General features: G+C 35.1%; 1 protein-coding gene across 1 annotated transcript in view; it reads left to right on the top strand.

Moving 5' to 3' along the window:
• The window catches only part of LOC134168111 (rab proteins geranylgeranyltransferase component A 2-like), a 66,976-nt gene that overhangs the window by 19,084 nt on the left and 32,202 nt on the right, over window positions 1-15,690 (top strand). Inside the window, exons 4-8 of the mRNA XM_062627461.1 lie at window positions 1,157-1,281; window positions 5,552-5,918; window positions 7,821-7,937; window positions 8,589-8,709; window positions 11,167-11,392. Coding sequence (XP_062483445.1) covers window positions 1,157-1,281; window positions 5,552-5,918; window positions 7,821-7,937; window positions 8,589-8,709; window positions 11,167-11,392 — 956 coding nt within the window. The remainder of the gene's footprint in view (window positions 1-1,156; window positions 1,282-5,551; window positions 5,919-7,820; window positions 7,938-8,588; window positions 8,710-11,166; window positions 11,393-15,690) is intronic.

Raw genomic sequence — 15,690 nt, forward strand, 5'->3', positions numbered from 1 at the left:
AAAAAATTCTCAAATTACTTCTTTTAACATTCTTTAAGGTTAAAGTTTGCGTAATGTATTACAAGACAAATTGCCACAGTGCTTTTTCTCTTTGGTAATTTGACAGATCAAAGAGGTTTCTCCATTCCAACTTTACTAGTTAAGACTTAACCACCTGGCCTGGCATTCTAGGACTCTTGAAATGCCTGATTTATTAATCTTACTACATGAGGCCAAACATTCTAGTGTTCAGTCATACTTTTTAGGTTCTTGAATTTATGTAGAACCAGCTACACTATTGTTTTGATTCCTTTCCCAGCACCTTCTGGTCTTCTCCTGTTTGATTATTTTCCACTCTGATATTTCAGTCCCTTTTGTCTTGTCTTCTATGCTTTCAGCTGATTCTTCTTAATTGGGAGAAGGGTAGTTACCGGATCCTTCCACTGAAATGTCCTGTAACCAGGACAAAAAGATGAATGTTGATAGTGTATTTTTCAATGACCAAAGTTTATCTGATTCATGACGGTACACTAGAAATCTTCTGAAGAGGGTATTTGTTTAAGAGATTGAGCACTTGAACTGTATTGGCAAATGGATGTTCATATTATTTGCTGAAGTGTTACAAGCCTGTTGGTCCGTAGAAGATGGAACTCCTTCAGTTCAGTCTCATGCCTATTTATTACATAGTGCTGCTACCTTCTGCCATGATCAGTGGTGTTGCTCAATGTCAGAACTTAATACTCTCAGGGTTTTGTTGCATGCTGTAGAGATTCCTGTGTGGGCAGATTAATATGATACCCAAATCACTGCATATTTTCTCATGTGGTCTCCTTTCAAAGAGTTTTGTCACAAAGTTTGGAACGAACCTGGCTGTGGCAAAACTGGGTTTTAGTAGATTGTATTCAAAATTGCATTCAACTGTACTGAAACATGTATTTCATTTAGCACTGCATTCTCAGGTTACTAAAACTAGCAGTGTGCAAATGTTGGCATGCTATAACGTAACCAGCTCTAACTGTTAGGACTCAAAATAGCAATGAAAAAAAACATTAAGACACTTAAAATGATTCTATATATATATATATATAATGGTACAAATTATTTGGATGACAGAGATTTATATTTAAAGAGCAGCTGGTACAGTACAAATTGTAATCTTCTATTTGTTCTTTGTAAGCAAAAGACTGGTATCAGTGATGAATGTGAAGACTGGGGAAAACTGATCCTTGAGAATGAAAAAGTTATTCCTCTTAGCAAGAAGGATAAAACTATTCAACATGTAGAAGATTTCTGTTTTGGCGAGTAAGTATAAATGCGGAAATATACAAATAATTTTATATGCCTGGAGCTAAATAACTATATTGTACTTTTGGCTTCAAGCATTTCACCATGCTACCATATTGCATATTGTCTCAGAAAGTAACCATGACCTCTAAAATGTTCCTAATGTCCTTGTGCTTTTGTGGAAATCACTTCGGTGAAGCTAACTGATACTTTTTAAATTACCTTGTCTGGATGCAGTGTAATCTGTTGGCCAACTTTGTGAACTGGTAATTTACTTCTGAGTCGAAAACAGAAGTGTTGTGTTTGTAGGTATCATTAGCAGAAGGTTGTTAATTTCTCCATTCTTAATTAGGCTTAAGACTTTTTTTCTTATACTAAAAAAAACAGTGTAAGTACATGTAAAATGGGCTAAGTACACAAGAACAGGAACATAAATAAACTGTAGTATTGTAACTATAGAATATTTAATTGTGCTAAAATGATAAAGTAATATTTGCCCTTTTCTATTTTTATATTCAGTGGATTTACCTTACTCATTAAACAGTGCTTGCCCATGATGCTTTAGAAGGAATTGCATGGTTGAAGGCTCCTGGCAATGTAATAAAAGCCTTTTTGGGCTGTCACCTTCTTTCTGTTTTTGAAGTAAGGTAACTCAGCTCTTACTTTACATACATGGAAAAAATACCTTCTTAGTTTGAAATATACACTTCTGTGATTAATTGTTGCATAAGCACATGAAGAGTAATCAGTCTTAGGTGGTAAATATCTTTCCGTTAGGTATTTGTAGAGAGGTATGTCTGCATTAGCAGAAGTTAAGAATGCAAATTTCATTTTTTGTTTGGAGTTTTAAACAGAAGTATGTTACTTTGTTATATATAGATAGATACATGCCATGCAGAAGATAAGCTTTTTGCAATGTCATATTGAAAATCAAAGAACACCTAAAAGTAACCTTGTGCAGCAGTAATGCTGAATAGTGCGCAAGCATGGTAATGAGGAATGGTAATTGTATGTGCCTCAATTGAAAATGAAGCTGTTTATTTATATTTATCATTTTTATCTCTTGGATTTTTGCACTCAACTAAACACTGTTCTGAATTCTTGAAAGGTTCTTTGGGACAGTTATTTAAGTTGAATCCCTTCAATAATACCTTAGATGAAACGTTGACAGATATTCATATAGAAACACATATTTCTTTGTGTAAACATCGGGGGGGGGGGAAGTGGTCTGAATTATAATAATACAGTCTGAAGGTCGCAGACTCAGAATATTCTGAAGTTCTGTATTCCACAGTAATGGTTGCTTGATTGTATTGCAGATAAAATGCTACGGTTATTTTAATGCAGCATCACTTGAATGTTGTACTTATAATGATGTTGCCAAAATAAATATTTTTCAGAACCAGTATTAAATCAGGTTAAATGTTTCATAGTCTCTTAACTTTGCATATGATTTTCCTAAGAAGATGTGATACTAAGTAATGGCTGGCTCAAAGAATCCCCTAGCAGTAAGGTTTCACGCTTTGTAGATGTAAGCATTATACTTGAGTCAGGACAAAATAGAAGGTTCTACTTTAAAGCATTTAACTCAGCCTGATGGTATGATGCTGTCATTCTTGATTATTTTAAAAAAATCCATACAAACACAAAACCCCACAAGAAGAATGGTAATGTTAATAAATCTAGCAAAGAAAAAGTTTTCCAAAATAACTAAACTTTCTGAGAGAGTCAGTTATTGTAGTTCTGACAATTTACACGTTCTGCCTAGATTCTGTTGGTTTTGCTTAATTTTTATAACTCCTATGAAGTAACCATTAAACATTTATTTTGAAAGAATAAACAGCTGGGTAGCAGTATAATATACACAGTGCAAATCTGAAATGAATGGCCTTAGAACAAAGTGCATCCATCAAAGGAAAAGAATACTGTGTCTACAACAAGCTGTATTGAAAAAAGGCAAATGGCTGAAAAATAAATAGTGAACACCTGTGCTGAATAAATTAACCAGCTGGTTGGCAATTTTTCATTTGACCTATCTGAAGGGGTTGCTGTTACAAGGCATTAATAAGACACATTCATTTTAAGATATTCCTTTGTTAGTACCATTAATTGATGAATGGTGGAAGATAATATTCTAAATTTACACAACAATTTGTCTGCAGATGTATTATTTTTTTCAGAATTAGGAGAAGAATTGTCTGTACAGAAGTTCAATTTGAGTCATTTTTATAGACAGTTCTTACATTATTCAGGGATATTTGTTCCTATAGGAAGGATGTCATGAATTTAGATTATATACAGTTTTTGGCTTTCATTATAAAATGTGTAGAGCTGCAAATCATGCAGATTTACGTATTCATTAGTGGGAATTGAATAGAAATTTAAAATATGTAAATGTAATGTTTTTGTTACACTGCTTTTCAGAGTGATAGAGGAAAAAATAAAATGCGTTGTGAACCCAAATTTTGTTTTGATTTAAAAAGTAATAATCAAGTATGTTTAAACTGAGACTGAACTGTACATTCAGCCTGGGAGAAGAGAGAAGAAAGATGTGCCTCTGACTTTTTGTGTTTTAAAAAGCTTTAGGATGGGTTAAATAACAGCTTCATTCTTAGTTATCGCATTCATGGCAACAGCTTTTGCAGTTTTCACAAACACCATGTTCCGAATTCCTAAAAAAAACCCCTCAAAATCCAGAAAGAACTCCAAAATGTAATTGAATTTCATTTGTGTTTTTAGTAGTTTACTTTTTTTAAAAAGCATTTGAGAAAGTACTTATCTCTCTTTGATATTTTATAGGTATTTAATGCTTGCAATATGAAGCTGAAAGACATAATTAATGTACAGAAACAGACTTCTTTCATTAGTGATTTCCCTATAGCAGTTCCTGTATTTACCAGGGCAGTGTGTAACCCATTCATGAATAAGTGCTTCTTGGTGGCTGTGCACTAGTCCAAACTCTTACTTTCATGAGCCCATGTGAGCTGCATGAGATCATAAGTAAGGAGCAACTTTGAAAGGATAGAGGGGATTTTCCATCTTTTAACAGAGCTCCTGCTCCCTGCTTCCCCATTTAAGGCTACAGATGTGAGGGAGTGGTTTTATATGCATACTGAATAATTCTTTGCTGTTCAGTGAATTTCAACCATCCAGGTAGTTACTGAAATTTTGTACTGTGTGTTTGCAGGTCACCTTTAAAATCATAGTTCATTAGTTTTCAGCCAAGATTAAATTGTTTATTCAGTGCATTAATAGCTTGTGGTAAAGATAAAAAGATAGAGGGAAATTATTGCTGAGCTCTTTTCACTTACAATGATACTGATTTGATTCATCTCAGCTGGTTGTATAAACTAAAATTCCAAGTTCAAAAGTACTAGTTTCTAAGGTAGATGTCATTGAAGTTCAAGATAAAAAGAGTAGATGAGATTACAATTGGAGGTCTGCTTCATATGAGGAGTTTTAAAGAATTGAGTTGTGAAAAGGCAATGGACTATACAGAGTAAATTTTGTGTGGTAGTGTCTCTCATTTTGACTGGCTGCCTTTATCTGCGATACACAAATTTGTAACAGTGGCATAAAAATAACATATCAATAAAAATGAGTTTCCTCATTGCTACATGAGGAAACTTTATTCTGAATGGCTGTTATGTGAACAACTACTTAGAATGCGAGGGCAGAGTCAAAAAGTAATCTGAAAGTTTTACTTAAACTTCAGGGCAAAATTGCCTGCTGCTTTTATGGACTTGGGATGGTAATAGATGCAAAGTAGTCCCAGTCATATAAAGCACTTCTGTTTTCTTCAGCGAGTTTGCTTTTGATACGTTTGAGCTTAATGACTTTAATGCATTTACACATTTAAATTTCAAAGGGTATTTTTAATCCATTGAAAAAAAAAACCCTAATCAAATTGCTTTACTGTTTCTTTTTTAAAATACTGTATTTCTTTTGTTTATGTAGCTGTTATGTATTGTGTTTCACCATGAGAGTTTTGATTTTGATTATAAGCTCATTCCATCTTTTGAGCCCATGTAAAATAAGAACTCCAATTATTTTTCTATTTTTTTTTCTCCGTAAAGTACTCCTCTTGAATTATAGCTTTACAGTCAAAGACCCAGTATTCTTTAGCGGGTGGTACACGTGATTTGGCCAGGATAAAGAAATTCTAATGCTTTTCATAGTAACGCTTGAGGTTTCCATTCTGGCACTGACTCAAAACTTTAAACAAGTTTTTAAGACTCTTTAAAAGACTTTTTTTCCCCCCTCTTCTTCCCCCTGTGTTTTTAATCAGTCAGGATTCAGCTGAAAATGTTGAAGAAGCTGGTGCATTGCTGAAGCTGCCTGCCTTTGGAGCCTCTGATGTTGACGGGGCTGCTCAGGAATCAGAAAAGGAGTGCACACCGGTGGAGAACACCTTAGCAGAGGTGGAGAGCCAGGAACCAGAAAAGGCGACAGGCACAGAGCCAGCAAGCACAGTAGAAGGGAATGATCCAGAAATAACCTCTGAGAATGAAAGTTCTCATAGTACGGCTTTAGAAGAGTCCACTCCCAAAACTGGATCTGCACCCTCAGAAAGTTCTGCCCAAGGACCAAAGGAAATCACATATGCCCAAATTGTTAGAGAAGGCAGAAGGTTTAATATTGATTTAGTTTCCAAGGTAGGAATTGAATGATGCTTTTCATATAAGTACATTTACTTTGCTTTAAAGGCTGGAATTAAAAAAAAAAAAAATTAATATTGAGGAGAGCTCACACCAGTACCCTTGAGGCAAAAAAGACACTTGTGAGAAGTAAGCAAGAGTTAGTACCCTTAAAACAAACACGAGCTGTCTCACATGTGCTCTTAAGTGTTTGATTATAACCAGAGACCGTAAAAATAGCTTAGAAATACATCCATAAAAGTAAATTTCCTGAAATTTAGGACTTGAGTAATACCTGCAAAATTGCTCTTTTTAAACAGTACAGTTAAAAAACTTGTATTTTTAAACAAGGAAAATCCATCTTCCTACAGATCTTTAATGTTTTTAAAATGAAAAGTAGTTTTCCTGTTGGAGAGCTTCCTGGCTTTTAGATATCCCTGTGAAATTCTCATTGTCTCTATACTCAAACTAAAGCACAGGATTGTAATAAATTTTATTGGAAACGGAAAAAAAAATAATAATTAGATATAATCCATAACATAGAAACTGACTAAAATTAGTTATTACTGTGTTGAATTCCTGCTACACTAGTCTTACTTAGAGGAAAGTGTTACTTAGAGGATAAGTTTTACTTAGAGGAAAAGCTTTAGTCTGACATAGTTATCATACTGTTTAAACTTTAAAATCTGCCCTGTGTAAAGGATAAGTAAAAGGATATGACCCTGGAAATCCACGTTAAATGGAAATTTTTCTTAATTTCTGTGCTTTAAGTGTGTATGCACTTCCCTGCACTTCCCTGCAGTACAGGGAAGTTTTTTCAGGGCTGAATGCTTAATTTTTCATATTCTGCCTGGAAAAGTCTTTCAAGCCTCTAGAAACTAGAAGAAAACCTTCCTTCAATAGTATATTCAATTCTTTGTGGAGACACTACAAAATGCATGATTTCAAATTTTGCCCCTGTGTTCCAAATACCTCTTTCATGCATGATGGGAATGACGTCGTAAAAAAAATAGTCATTGTATAATGGTTAAGCAGATAATACTGTTTTGTATCCTTTTAATGCTTTTTCTGCACCATTGTGTTACATGGTGTTAACTGCAGTGAATTCCAGGAATTCTATCTGAAGAGTAGTCTCCAGAGCAAGGCTAGTAGTTTCCATTACTGTCTCCCTGGCACTGTGACACAAACTTTATTGTGGTGTCCATTCAGTATTCCAGTAAACCTTTATCTTGAAAACTTCTGTGTGATTAAGCAGATTCCGACACTCAGGGCCAAAAGCCTTGAGGCATTTTTAAACTAATCTCCAATGCTTTCCAGTTCAGACATATGTTGTCAGTTAATAGTTAACATTTCTGCCCCTTCAGGATTTCATAATATATTTGTAGCATCTACAAAGAGTAAAGGTAGACAGATGATAAATTAATATAGCAGAATATAACTAAATCTTAACTGAGGGGTTAAGGAATTTACATTTAGAAAATGTGACATTATCATTTCAGGTAATTTAAGAAATAACTAATGATGATTTACACAGACAGTGTCCCCTAATTGGGAAGTGAAGGTTGTAAAGTACTGTGTGCAAGGATATATAGCGTACAACACAAAGAAATTATTCAAGATGACAATGCAAAATATTGTCTAAAACTGTGACTCCCAGACTAATAGAACTAAAAACAATAGGCTGACACCTTCTGCCTTTCACTCCTATGGACTGCTTTGTCTTTCCATTTCTGTGGTTGCGTCAGTTCATTTAGTATTATGTTACGCATATTACATTTTGATACTTTTAGTCAGATTTTACTTTACTACATGTACTTGCGAATACTTGCAGAAAGCGCCTTACAGGTGAATGCTGTTGGTATCACTGTTTTCTTTTGGTGTATGCTCTTTACTCACCGCTTTTTTTTCTTCCCTGTGCAGTTGCTGTACTCCCGAGGTCTGTTAATTGACCTCCTGATCAAGTCGAACGTTAGCAGATATGCAGAGTTTAAAAATGCAACACGAATTCTTGCATTTCGAGAAGGAAAAGTAGAACAGGTACATAAAATAATGCACTGCATGCGTTTAATCTTATATAAAGTCAAGAAATCAGTGTCTTGAGAGTTTTGTAACAGTAAGCTAGTATGTGTCCTTAAGATTGTGAATTTAATTTCACTTCTGGAATGAAAAGGTGTTTATATATGTTTATATATAAATTATTTTCTTTTTAATAGCTAAAATAAGAACGTGCAGTCCAGTAAACTATTGATGTAAATCTTTACGTCATGTCAAATATTCAGACTATGATCGACTTGGCAGTTAACTCTTAAAGATTCACAGGTTTTTAGGTTTTAAAATTTGTAGCATAGATTTGATTTTTCTCTCTGGTACTAAGAAATCATTGGTGTGATAATGGCAACAGGGGATTTTGGCACAGTTAGGTAATAGAAACTCTTGATTAACTTCTACAGTCAGAGTTGCAAGTGAAATTGAAGCTAAATAAAAAGGGGAAGAGGCTGAAAAATATTTCTTACAATTTTGATTGTGAAAAATTGGTAACTTTATTATAATAGAAAATAATGGAAAGGAATACGTTAGAAAATATCTATAATAGAAATATTCATTAGGTAGCCAGACTGTAGAGTTGCTTGATGCTTTCCACATCCAGGGTATGGGATGTATCTGAAATTATTAAAAACTCTTTTCCAGGTACCTTGTTCTAGAGCAGATGTCTTCAACAGCAGACAGCTCACCATGGTGGAAAAGAGAATGCTAATGAAATTTCTGACATTTTGTTTGGACTATGAACAGCACCCTGAAGAATACCAAGGTGGTGTTTCATTGAACAGTGTACACTCTCTCCTTATGAGTTCGTTCACTTGTGCGCAATTCCGATAGCTCTCCTGTGTTTTCACGCAATTTATTTTTATGGATTCATTTTTAAAGTATGCTTTGGCCTTTTCATGACCTTTTCACTGCAGTGTTTAAATTCTTCTACTTAAGCATTTCTCTTCTGCTTCCTACATCATTTATTATTTACATTTGTCTTTAACAGTGAAATTATGTATTACAGCAAGGTTGCAAAATATTTTTTATCATTTTTAGGTGTTTTCTCCCCCATCACAGGGATTTTTTAAGATGGTGTGGTGTAGCTGAGTTTTCTGTTGTGTTTTTGGGGCGGGGGAAGTAATACATAAATCACAGAATGTTGCCGCCAAATCAGAAATTGAGAAAATGGGTTTTTAAACTTTGAAAGTAAATGTAATTTAATGCCTTTTAGTTGTAGAGGACAAGTTCAAAGTGCCTTTATCAACTCTTGGCTCATTTAGATGAGAAAAAATCTGAATATATTTGAGCCATAATGTGCAGGGAATAATGAGCATTAGGTCAAACAGGAAAATTGGCCAACAGAAGGAAGGTGCTTTGGGTTTATGCACCTTAGGGTACAAAGAATGAAGTGATGTTCTCAGTTCTTGGATGGACTAAAGGTAGACTAAGGCATAAAATAAAAGAAAAATCTGTCAAAAAGAAATAATGGGGAAAAAGGAATAGTTAAACTACTGACATGAGTTTCAGACTGAAGCATATCTGTGCTTTTGTAGCTTGACAGTAGCTCAACTAGTCAGTGTTTTTGAAAGAATCTAGTGTTAAAAAGAAGCAGTTGTTAAGGTACTGGTGTGATTACTTGAACAAGTCCCTTAGATTAGGTACTAACATTAGAGAAAATCATTTAAAACATGCAAGAGAGAATTGGTCGATCTAGAGAATGATCTGCTAAGATTAGGAGAAGGAGAGTCTGTGATGAACTCGAGAAAATCATGAAGGGGGAAAAGCTCATTAGTGGTTTATAGATTACAGGTAATATCAGATTTGCTGCTGCTGGAAGAAATGGAGGTGCTCAGAGTGAGAATATAGGTGGTATTTAGAAAATTTATTAAGTAAAGAAAGGAGACGCCACATCAATTTTAAATGAATCCATTGATTCATGTGCCTAAATGACATTAAATTTATTTTACTTCCAGAGGCAGTTAAACAGATTTTGTTCCTGCATTTTGAAATAGCCTGGAAGGTAATTGGGATATTTTGAGTCAGACTAGTCTAATGTAAAGACTTCATAAATTTCAAATTGCTCTTGGTGAGATCACTCTATTCGTGGGAAGGCAGACTTTTAATAGGGAGAGTTCATGATAGTGAAGAATTCTTTTTTTTAAAAAAAGCTTTTTTTTTCTGTAAAATTTGGAGTTATGTAACAAGTCTGAAGTGAGGAAAAACTTGGGAGGTGTTTTTTTAGAATGTTAGAACAAAAAAAACCCTCTCATTTAAAGACTTGCTGCATGGTTGCAGAAAGGGTAATAAGATATATTTGTAATAAAACAGTGATTGGATCATATACAAATATATAGCTAATAATACCAGTCTCAGGATCCATGGAAGTGTTACCTGTCAGTTTATCCATGAGTGAAATAAGCTTATGAGCAGATTTCTGAGTAATGTGAAAGTATGCTGTTGCTTGAATGCAGTCTTTTCCTGGGAGGGGAGAGGATAATTTAGTTATTAGCATAATGAATGTTTTTCAGAGATATATCAGTGACATGCAACACTTGCATTAAGCATCTCCTGAAAGACTAGTGTTTCTTGGAATTTCAAAATGTGTCAGCAATAGTATTCTTTTTAAGGGACATATGGCTCCTTATCCCTGTCATCTTTGTGTGTCATCCAGACTTGTTTGTTGCAAGTCACCGATTTGAAATAAATACTGTGCCCTCTCATGTGAGGGTTAAGACACCATGTGAATGGCTTCTCTGCACATAGACACTCTAACCGTGTCAGTATGGATACTGTTCTTGAATGGGTGCCATTCAGGTTGAATATTTTGCGTAATTTACAGGGAAGAGCATCCCAAGGCACTTGAATGGATTTTTGTCCGCAGTTACTCACTTTTCTCACCCAATTGAAAAGTGGGTTTAGATCAAGTCTAACACAATGAATGAATGAAGCCATGTCTAGAGTTTGCTTTCTAGACTGTTGGACACCTGTACAATGGTTTTGCATTGGTTTGAAATATTTTAATGGAGTGATATTTCTGTCTTCTGAGAGAAGTCACTTTCTGGGAGTAGATGTTTTTTAACTTCCATTGACTTGGATTATCCATTTTCAGCAAGATGTTTGTTGAAAAACTCATTTGCTTTTGTTAATTTAAATACAAATGCACTTGTTTAGGTTGAAGCATATGAGAAAAAAACAAATGTTATATTGTGCCCTTTACCTAAATTTACTCTTTCCTCAGACTACGAGAACAGTACATTTGCTCAGTTCTTAAGAACACGGAAGTTAACACCAAGTTTGCAGCACTTCATTCTTCACTCTATTGCAATGGTTTCAGAGACTGATTGCAGCACTCTTGAAGGTCTTCAGGCAACAAAAAAGTTTCTTCAGTGCCTTGGCCGCTATGGCAATACACCATTTTTGTTTCCACTGTATGGTCAAGGAGAGATCCCACAGTGCTTCTGTAGGTAAGCTTCACTTTTCTAATAGCTATCTTCCAAAAATGAAATCCTGATGCTAATAGGTATCATTCCATAGGAATCATCCTGTTAACAATTTCCTGTTGGTTTTATTTGCTTTACGTTTTCATTGGATGTGAAATTCCCCACCTCAAAAAAAGGCAAAAATTAAAAAATAAGTTGGAAATGCTGCTACTGTGACATCTTGAAACGTTAGAATACTTTACTTTCATAAGGTACACTACCTCTAAACTCCTAGTGATGCATAATTTGTGTAACTTTTTTTAATACCTTTTGTACTTCAGAGTGTTGGCTTATGTTGTGGTGGACTTGGCAGTGCTGGGCTAATGGCTGGGCTTGATGATTTTAAAGCTCTTTTCCAACCGCAACCTAAAAAATCCTACGGTTCTATGATTGCATTCCAAATGTAACTTTTCATTGCTGGCTGTTGTGGTGGCTGCCTACGGTAAGAAGTACTACGAAATGAGGAAGAGATAATTTAACTCATGTGTAGCTATCCCTTTTTAAAACTGACAGAGGAGACTCAATGCCATGTTTGTCCCAAAGGATCACTGTTCATTTTGGTAGACTGAGAAAGTTTGTGGTTTAGTCTTCCTGAAGTTACAGCAGGATACGTATTTTCAGTTTGTGTCACTAACCAATGCTGAGAGTGCATCTGACATTTTAATAATGAACTGTATTTTTCAGAAAGAAGTGAAATTAGGCCATGTGTCCAGTTTATTTATTATTAAATAAAGTTATGTAATCCTTTCACCTTTGTTATGTCGCAGACTTGCACAAACAGGGCAACTGATGTGAAATCATGTCTTATCCTCCTGGCATCATTTTGTAGACCACAAGCTCTCATCTATGACATATTGAACAGCGTATAAGATATAATGAAGCCTTATTACACTGAACCATATACAGACTTCAGTTTTACACTCCAGCATCTTAAACAGCAGCCATATTTCTCTACTACTTCAGCCCTAGAAAGTAATTAAACCAAAAACCCTGTATTGACTCCAGGATAAAACAACATTCACTTCAACCCTTTACTTGAACTGTGGGCAATGGTAATGTAGTCTTCAGTGTGGTTCCTGAGGTATGCTAGGGACTGGAGTTCTAGAAGAGGAGTTGTTGATGGATGCTTTTGGGGACCATTAAGGATACATGTGCAGAGGGTGGGCGGTTTTAATTTTCAGTTGTTTCCAACAGTTCAACTGGTTTTTAAAAGGCTGAGGGGTTTTTTAATCTTTTCTTTTGCTGGCAAGCAGCCTTTCCATCTGCTCTACGTGGGTTTTTAATGTAGTAACCTGTAGGTCTGAAATAAACATTAGCTCTATTTAAAAGAAGCAGTATTGCATGGTGAGGCTACTTTGTTGTCTGAGTGATATATTTGTATATCGTTCATTTAAATATCAGTGCCAAGTCTTACCTGCTTTGTTCTTTGTTGGTGGACAACTTCTGCTTTTCACATCTGTACTACTATTCAGGAATTCTGGTTTACAGCACGCTGTTGGACATTATCTTCCTGTCTTGTCTGCGTGATGGATTCTGTTTTTCTTCTCTGTAACAGTACTTAAATTACTGCTAGAACAGTGGCCTCAGCAGCTTGAGCCTATTTGTCAGTGTATAGGATGGATGCAATTATATGCTGATAGAAACATTCTGGAATAATTGTCAGAGTTTGTGGAAGGTATCTACAGAGTAACTGGTCGGCACCAGCAGCCAGCTGTGTTGTGCAAGGTCTTATTCGGACTTAGCGACAAATGAAGGCCTACATGATGTTTATATGTAGGTTATCTAATGCTTTGCTTTGATCATTAGACAGCAAGGCATTGTTCTGTGCTGCATTAACTAGAAATGCTGTGTGGTAACATCTTTTGTCATCTCTACCTTAAACTCTATGGAGATTTTAAAAAACGTAAACCTATGTAATTAGGTGCTCAGACGGAAAATTTATGGACAGTAATTGTTTTAGGTAAGTACTTTGGACATAGTCATGCAATAGAACTTGTGTTTGTAGGTTTTTATGATGTCTTTCTGTGTCCATAGGTCTTCATGTGGGACCAGATATCTGTACATGGCAGATTAATAAATCAAAATACTATTAGAGCCACAAGTTTTGCAGTTAAACCTCTTTTGACTTAAATATCTGGGGAAAAAAGTAGATTTAATAATTAAAATAATAAATAGGGGTTTAGTTACATTTTTTTTCCACTGTAGGTTCTTCTCAATTTAATTTTTCTTGCATTCTTGCAAGCCTTTTGACTTTATTATGTGTAATAGCCAGCATGTGCAGTTTTCTGATCTGTAGTAGCAGTATATTTCAAGTTGGCAAACGTGGTGTCTAGATATTGTAAATATTATTGTAAATAATTATTGTAAATTATTGTAATTATTGTAAATAATCTTATCAGAAAATCATTCTGGCAGTGTTCAAGGCCAGGTTGGACAGAGCCTTGGGCAACATGGCATAGTGTGAGGTGTCCCTGCCCATAGCAGGGGGTTGGAACTGGATGATCTTAAGGCCCTTTCCAAACCATTCTGTGATTCTGCGACCACAGGAATTCTTCATATGGCATGAGCTATGTATTTATGTCCATTGATTGCAGCATTTCAGGGTTGTGTTTTGCTAAATTGTAAGTCTTCCGATAAGGACTGTGTCTTAATAGTTGAAGCAAATTACTCTGTAAAGCCAAAAGGTAATTATACTTTTAAACGGTTTGTATTAAAAACATGTGAATACAAAATATAGTCTAAATGTCTTTGTGATTGGTTTTAGGTGAACAATTCAGAAGGCAATTTTTTTTGAGATTAATCACGATTTTTATATGTGGTCTGCCTTAGGTATTCTGTCTTGCTAAAACTGAGCAGTATCCGAACAGATATTCAGATGTTCAGACTGTATAGTAAAGTAGTAATGCCACAACCTATACATCATACCCTACAGTTTTTATCACCAGGTTATCAGAGTAAGGTGTCACCTGTTCTGTGATTTCTAACCACCGTTCCATATTCTGTTTTAATGTAAACCTCTTAAGCGTTTCTTGCAGCCAGTTACACTGTGTGTTCTCATCAAGGCTACTGTTATAAATGGCATACATGCATATTTATGTGAATGAGTCAAAGACATTTGTAAGTCATATCCTTGCATTCTAAATGAATTCTGCATAAACAGTACAACATTTTATAACTACTGACGACACTTGAGTGAGTAAAAGCTGTGTTAGTTCTTTATTGGCTTAAACAGGTATGGTTTAGGAGAGAAAATTAAACTTTTATATCACTGTAATGTACCTCCCAATATGCCGAGGTACAGATGCAAGATTTCTGTCTCCATAAATTGGATTCGTGGTACAAGGAAGGTCATTGGAAGCCTCACAGTATTCTGAGCTGACAAGCAGCTAAACTTTGCTGGCTTGTATAACAGCTTCTTTTGGTTCAAACTTCTTGGTATGAAACTGTTACGTCTCTTCCTGTCTAATGAAGTATCAGAAGTATGCTTAGTAAAAATAATTACAGTAATAGCTTATTCTTGAGGAACATCAAAGCAAGCCTTTACACTTGGTATGGTAAATATGGGATACCTGAACTTCAATATGGAAAGCACTGAGGGAAATCAGTGTATGTTTTGCACTCTGCTGTTTACATGTTTCTTGCAAATCTGTAATACAGCTTTCATTTTCTTGAAAAAATGTCACTAAAGAAAAACTATGGTTGGCATCATTGAAAATGGTGAAGTCTCAGTGGTACAACATTTACAATAGTTAGTGTGATTTTGATTTTTTTTTTTTTTCTGGTTTTAGAAAACATTAGGGAATATCCTAAATATTTTTTTTATGTAGGAGTTAAATGTTAAAACTGACAGCTTCCAGGTTTTCCCTCTAATGTAACCCAAATCTCCTTCTGATTTTTCCGATGCAAAAGCTTTAAGATTTTTTTTTTTTTTAATGCTTTTGAGGAGTCTCTGGAAGTGCTATTTTCCAAATATTGTTTCATAAAGTTCACTTTCACAGTTCATCTCAGTAAAATACACCCCTTGTTTTCAGTTTTCCATTGAGAAGTGTTTCTGGAAGCTTTCAGTCATGATTCTCTTCACCTGTGACCGTTGGGGTTTTAATGGATGTGAGTTGAAGTCACTTGTAGGTTGTGGTCTTTCTTCTGTGATTTTTCTCTGTGGTTGCTTTATGGACACTGAATTTTTTTGGAGGGTGAGACTATGCATCGTTTCTCTTCAGTTTGGTTTCAGATTCTTTTTTCTGGGCTCTTGCAAGTATGAGCATCCAAAGGGAAGCAAGACT

Source organism: Pezoporus occidentalis, unplaced genomic scaffold (genome assembly GCF_034315485.1).
Source record: "Pezoporus occidentalis ecotype Australia unplaced genomic scaffold, CSIRO_AGI_Poc_V1 ctg30, whole genome shotgun sequence".
NCBI lineage: Eukaryota > Metazoa > Chordata > Aves > Psittaciformes > Psittacidae > Pezoporus > Pezoporus occidentalis.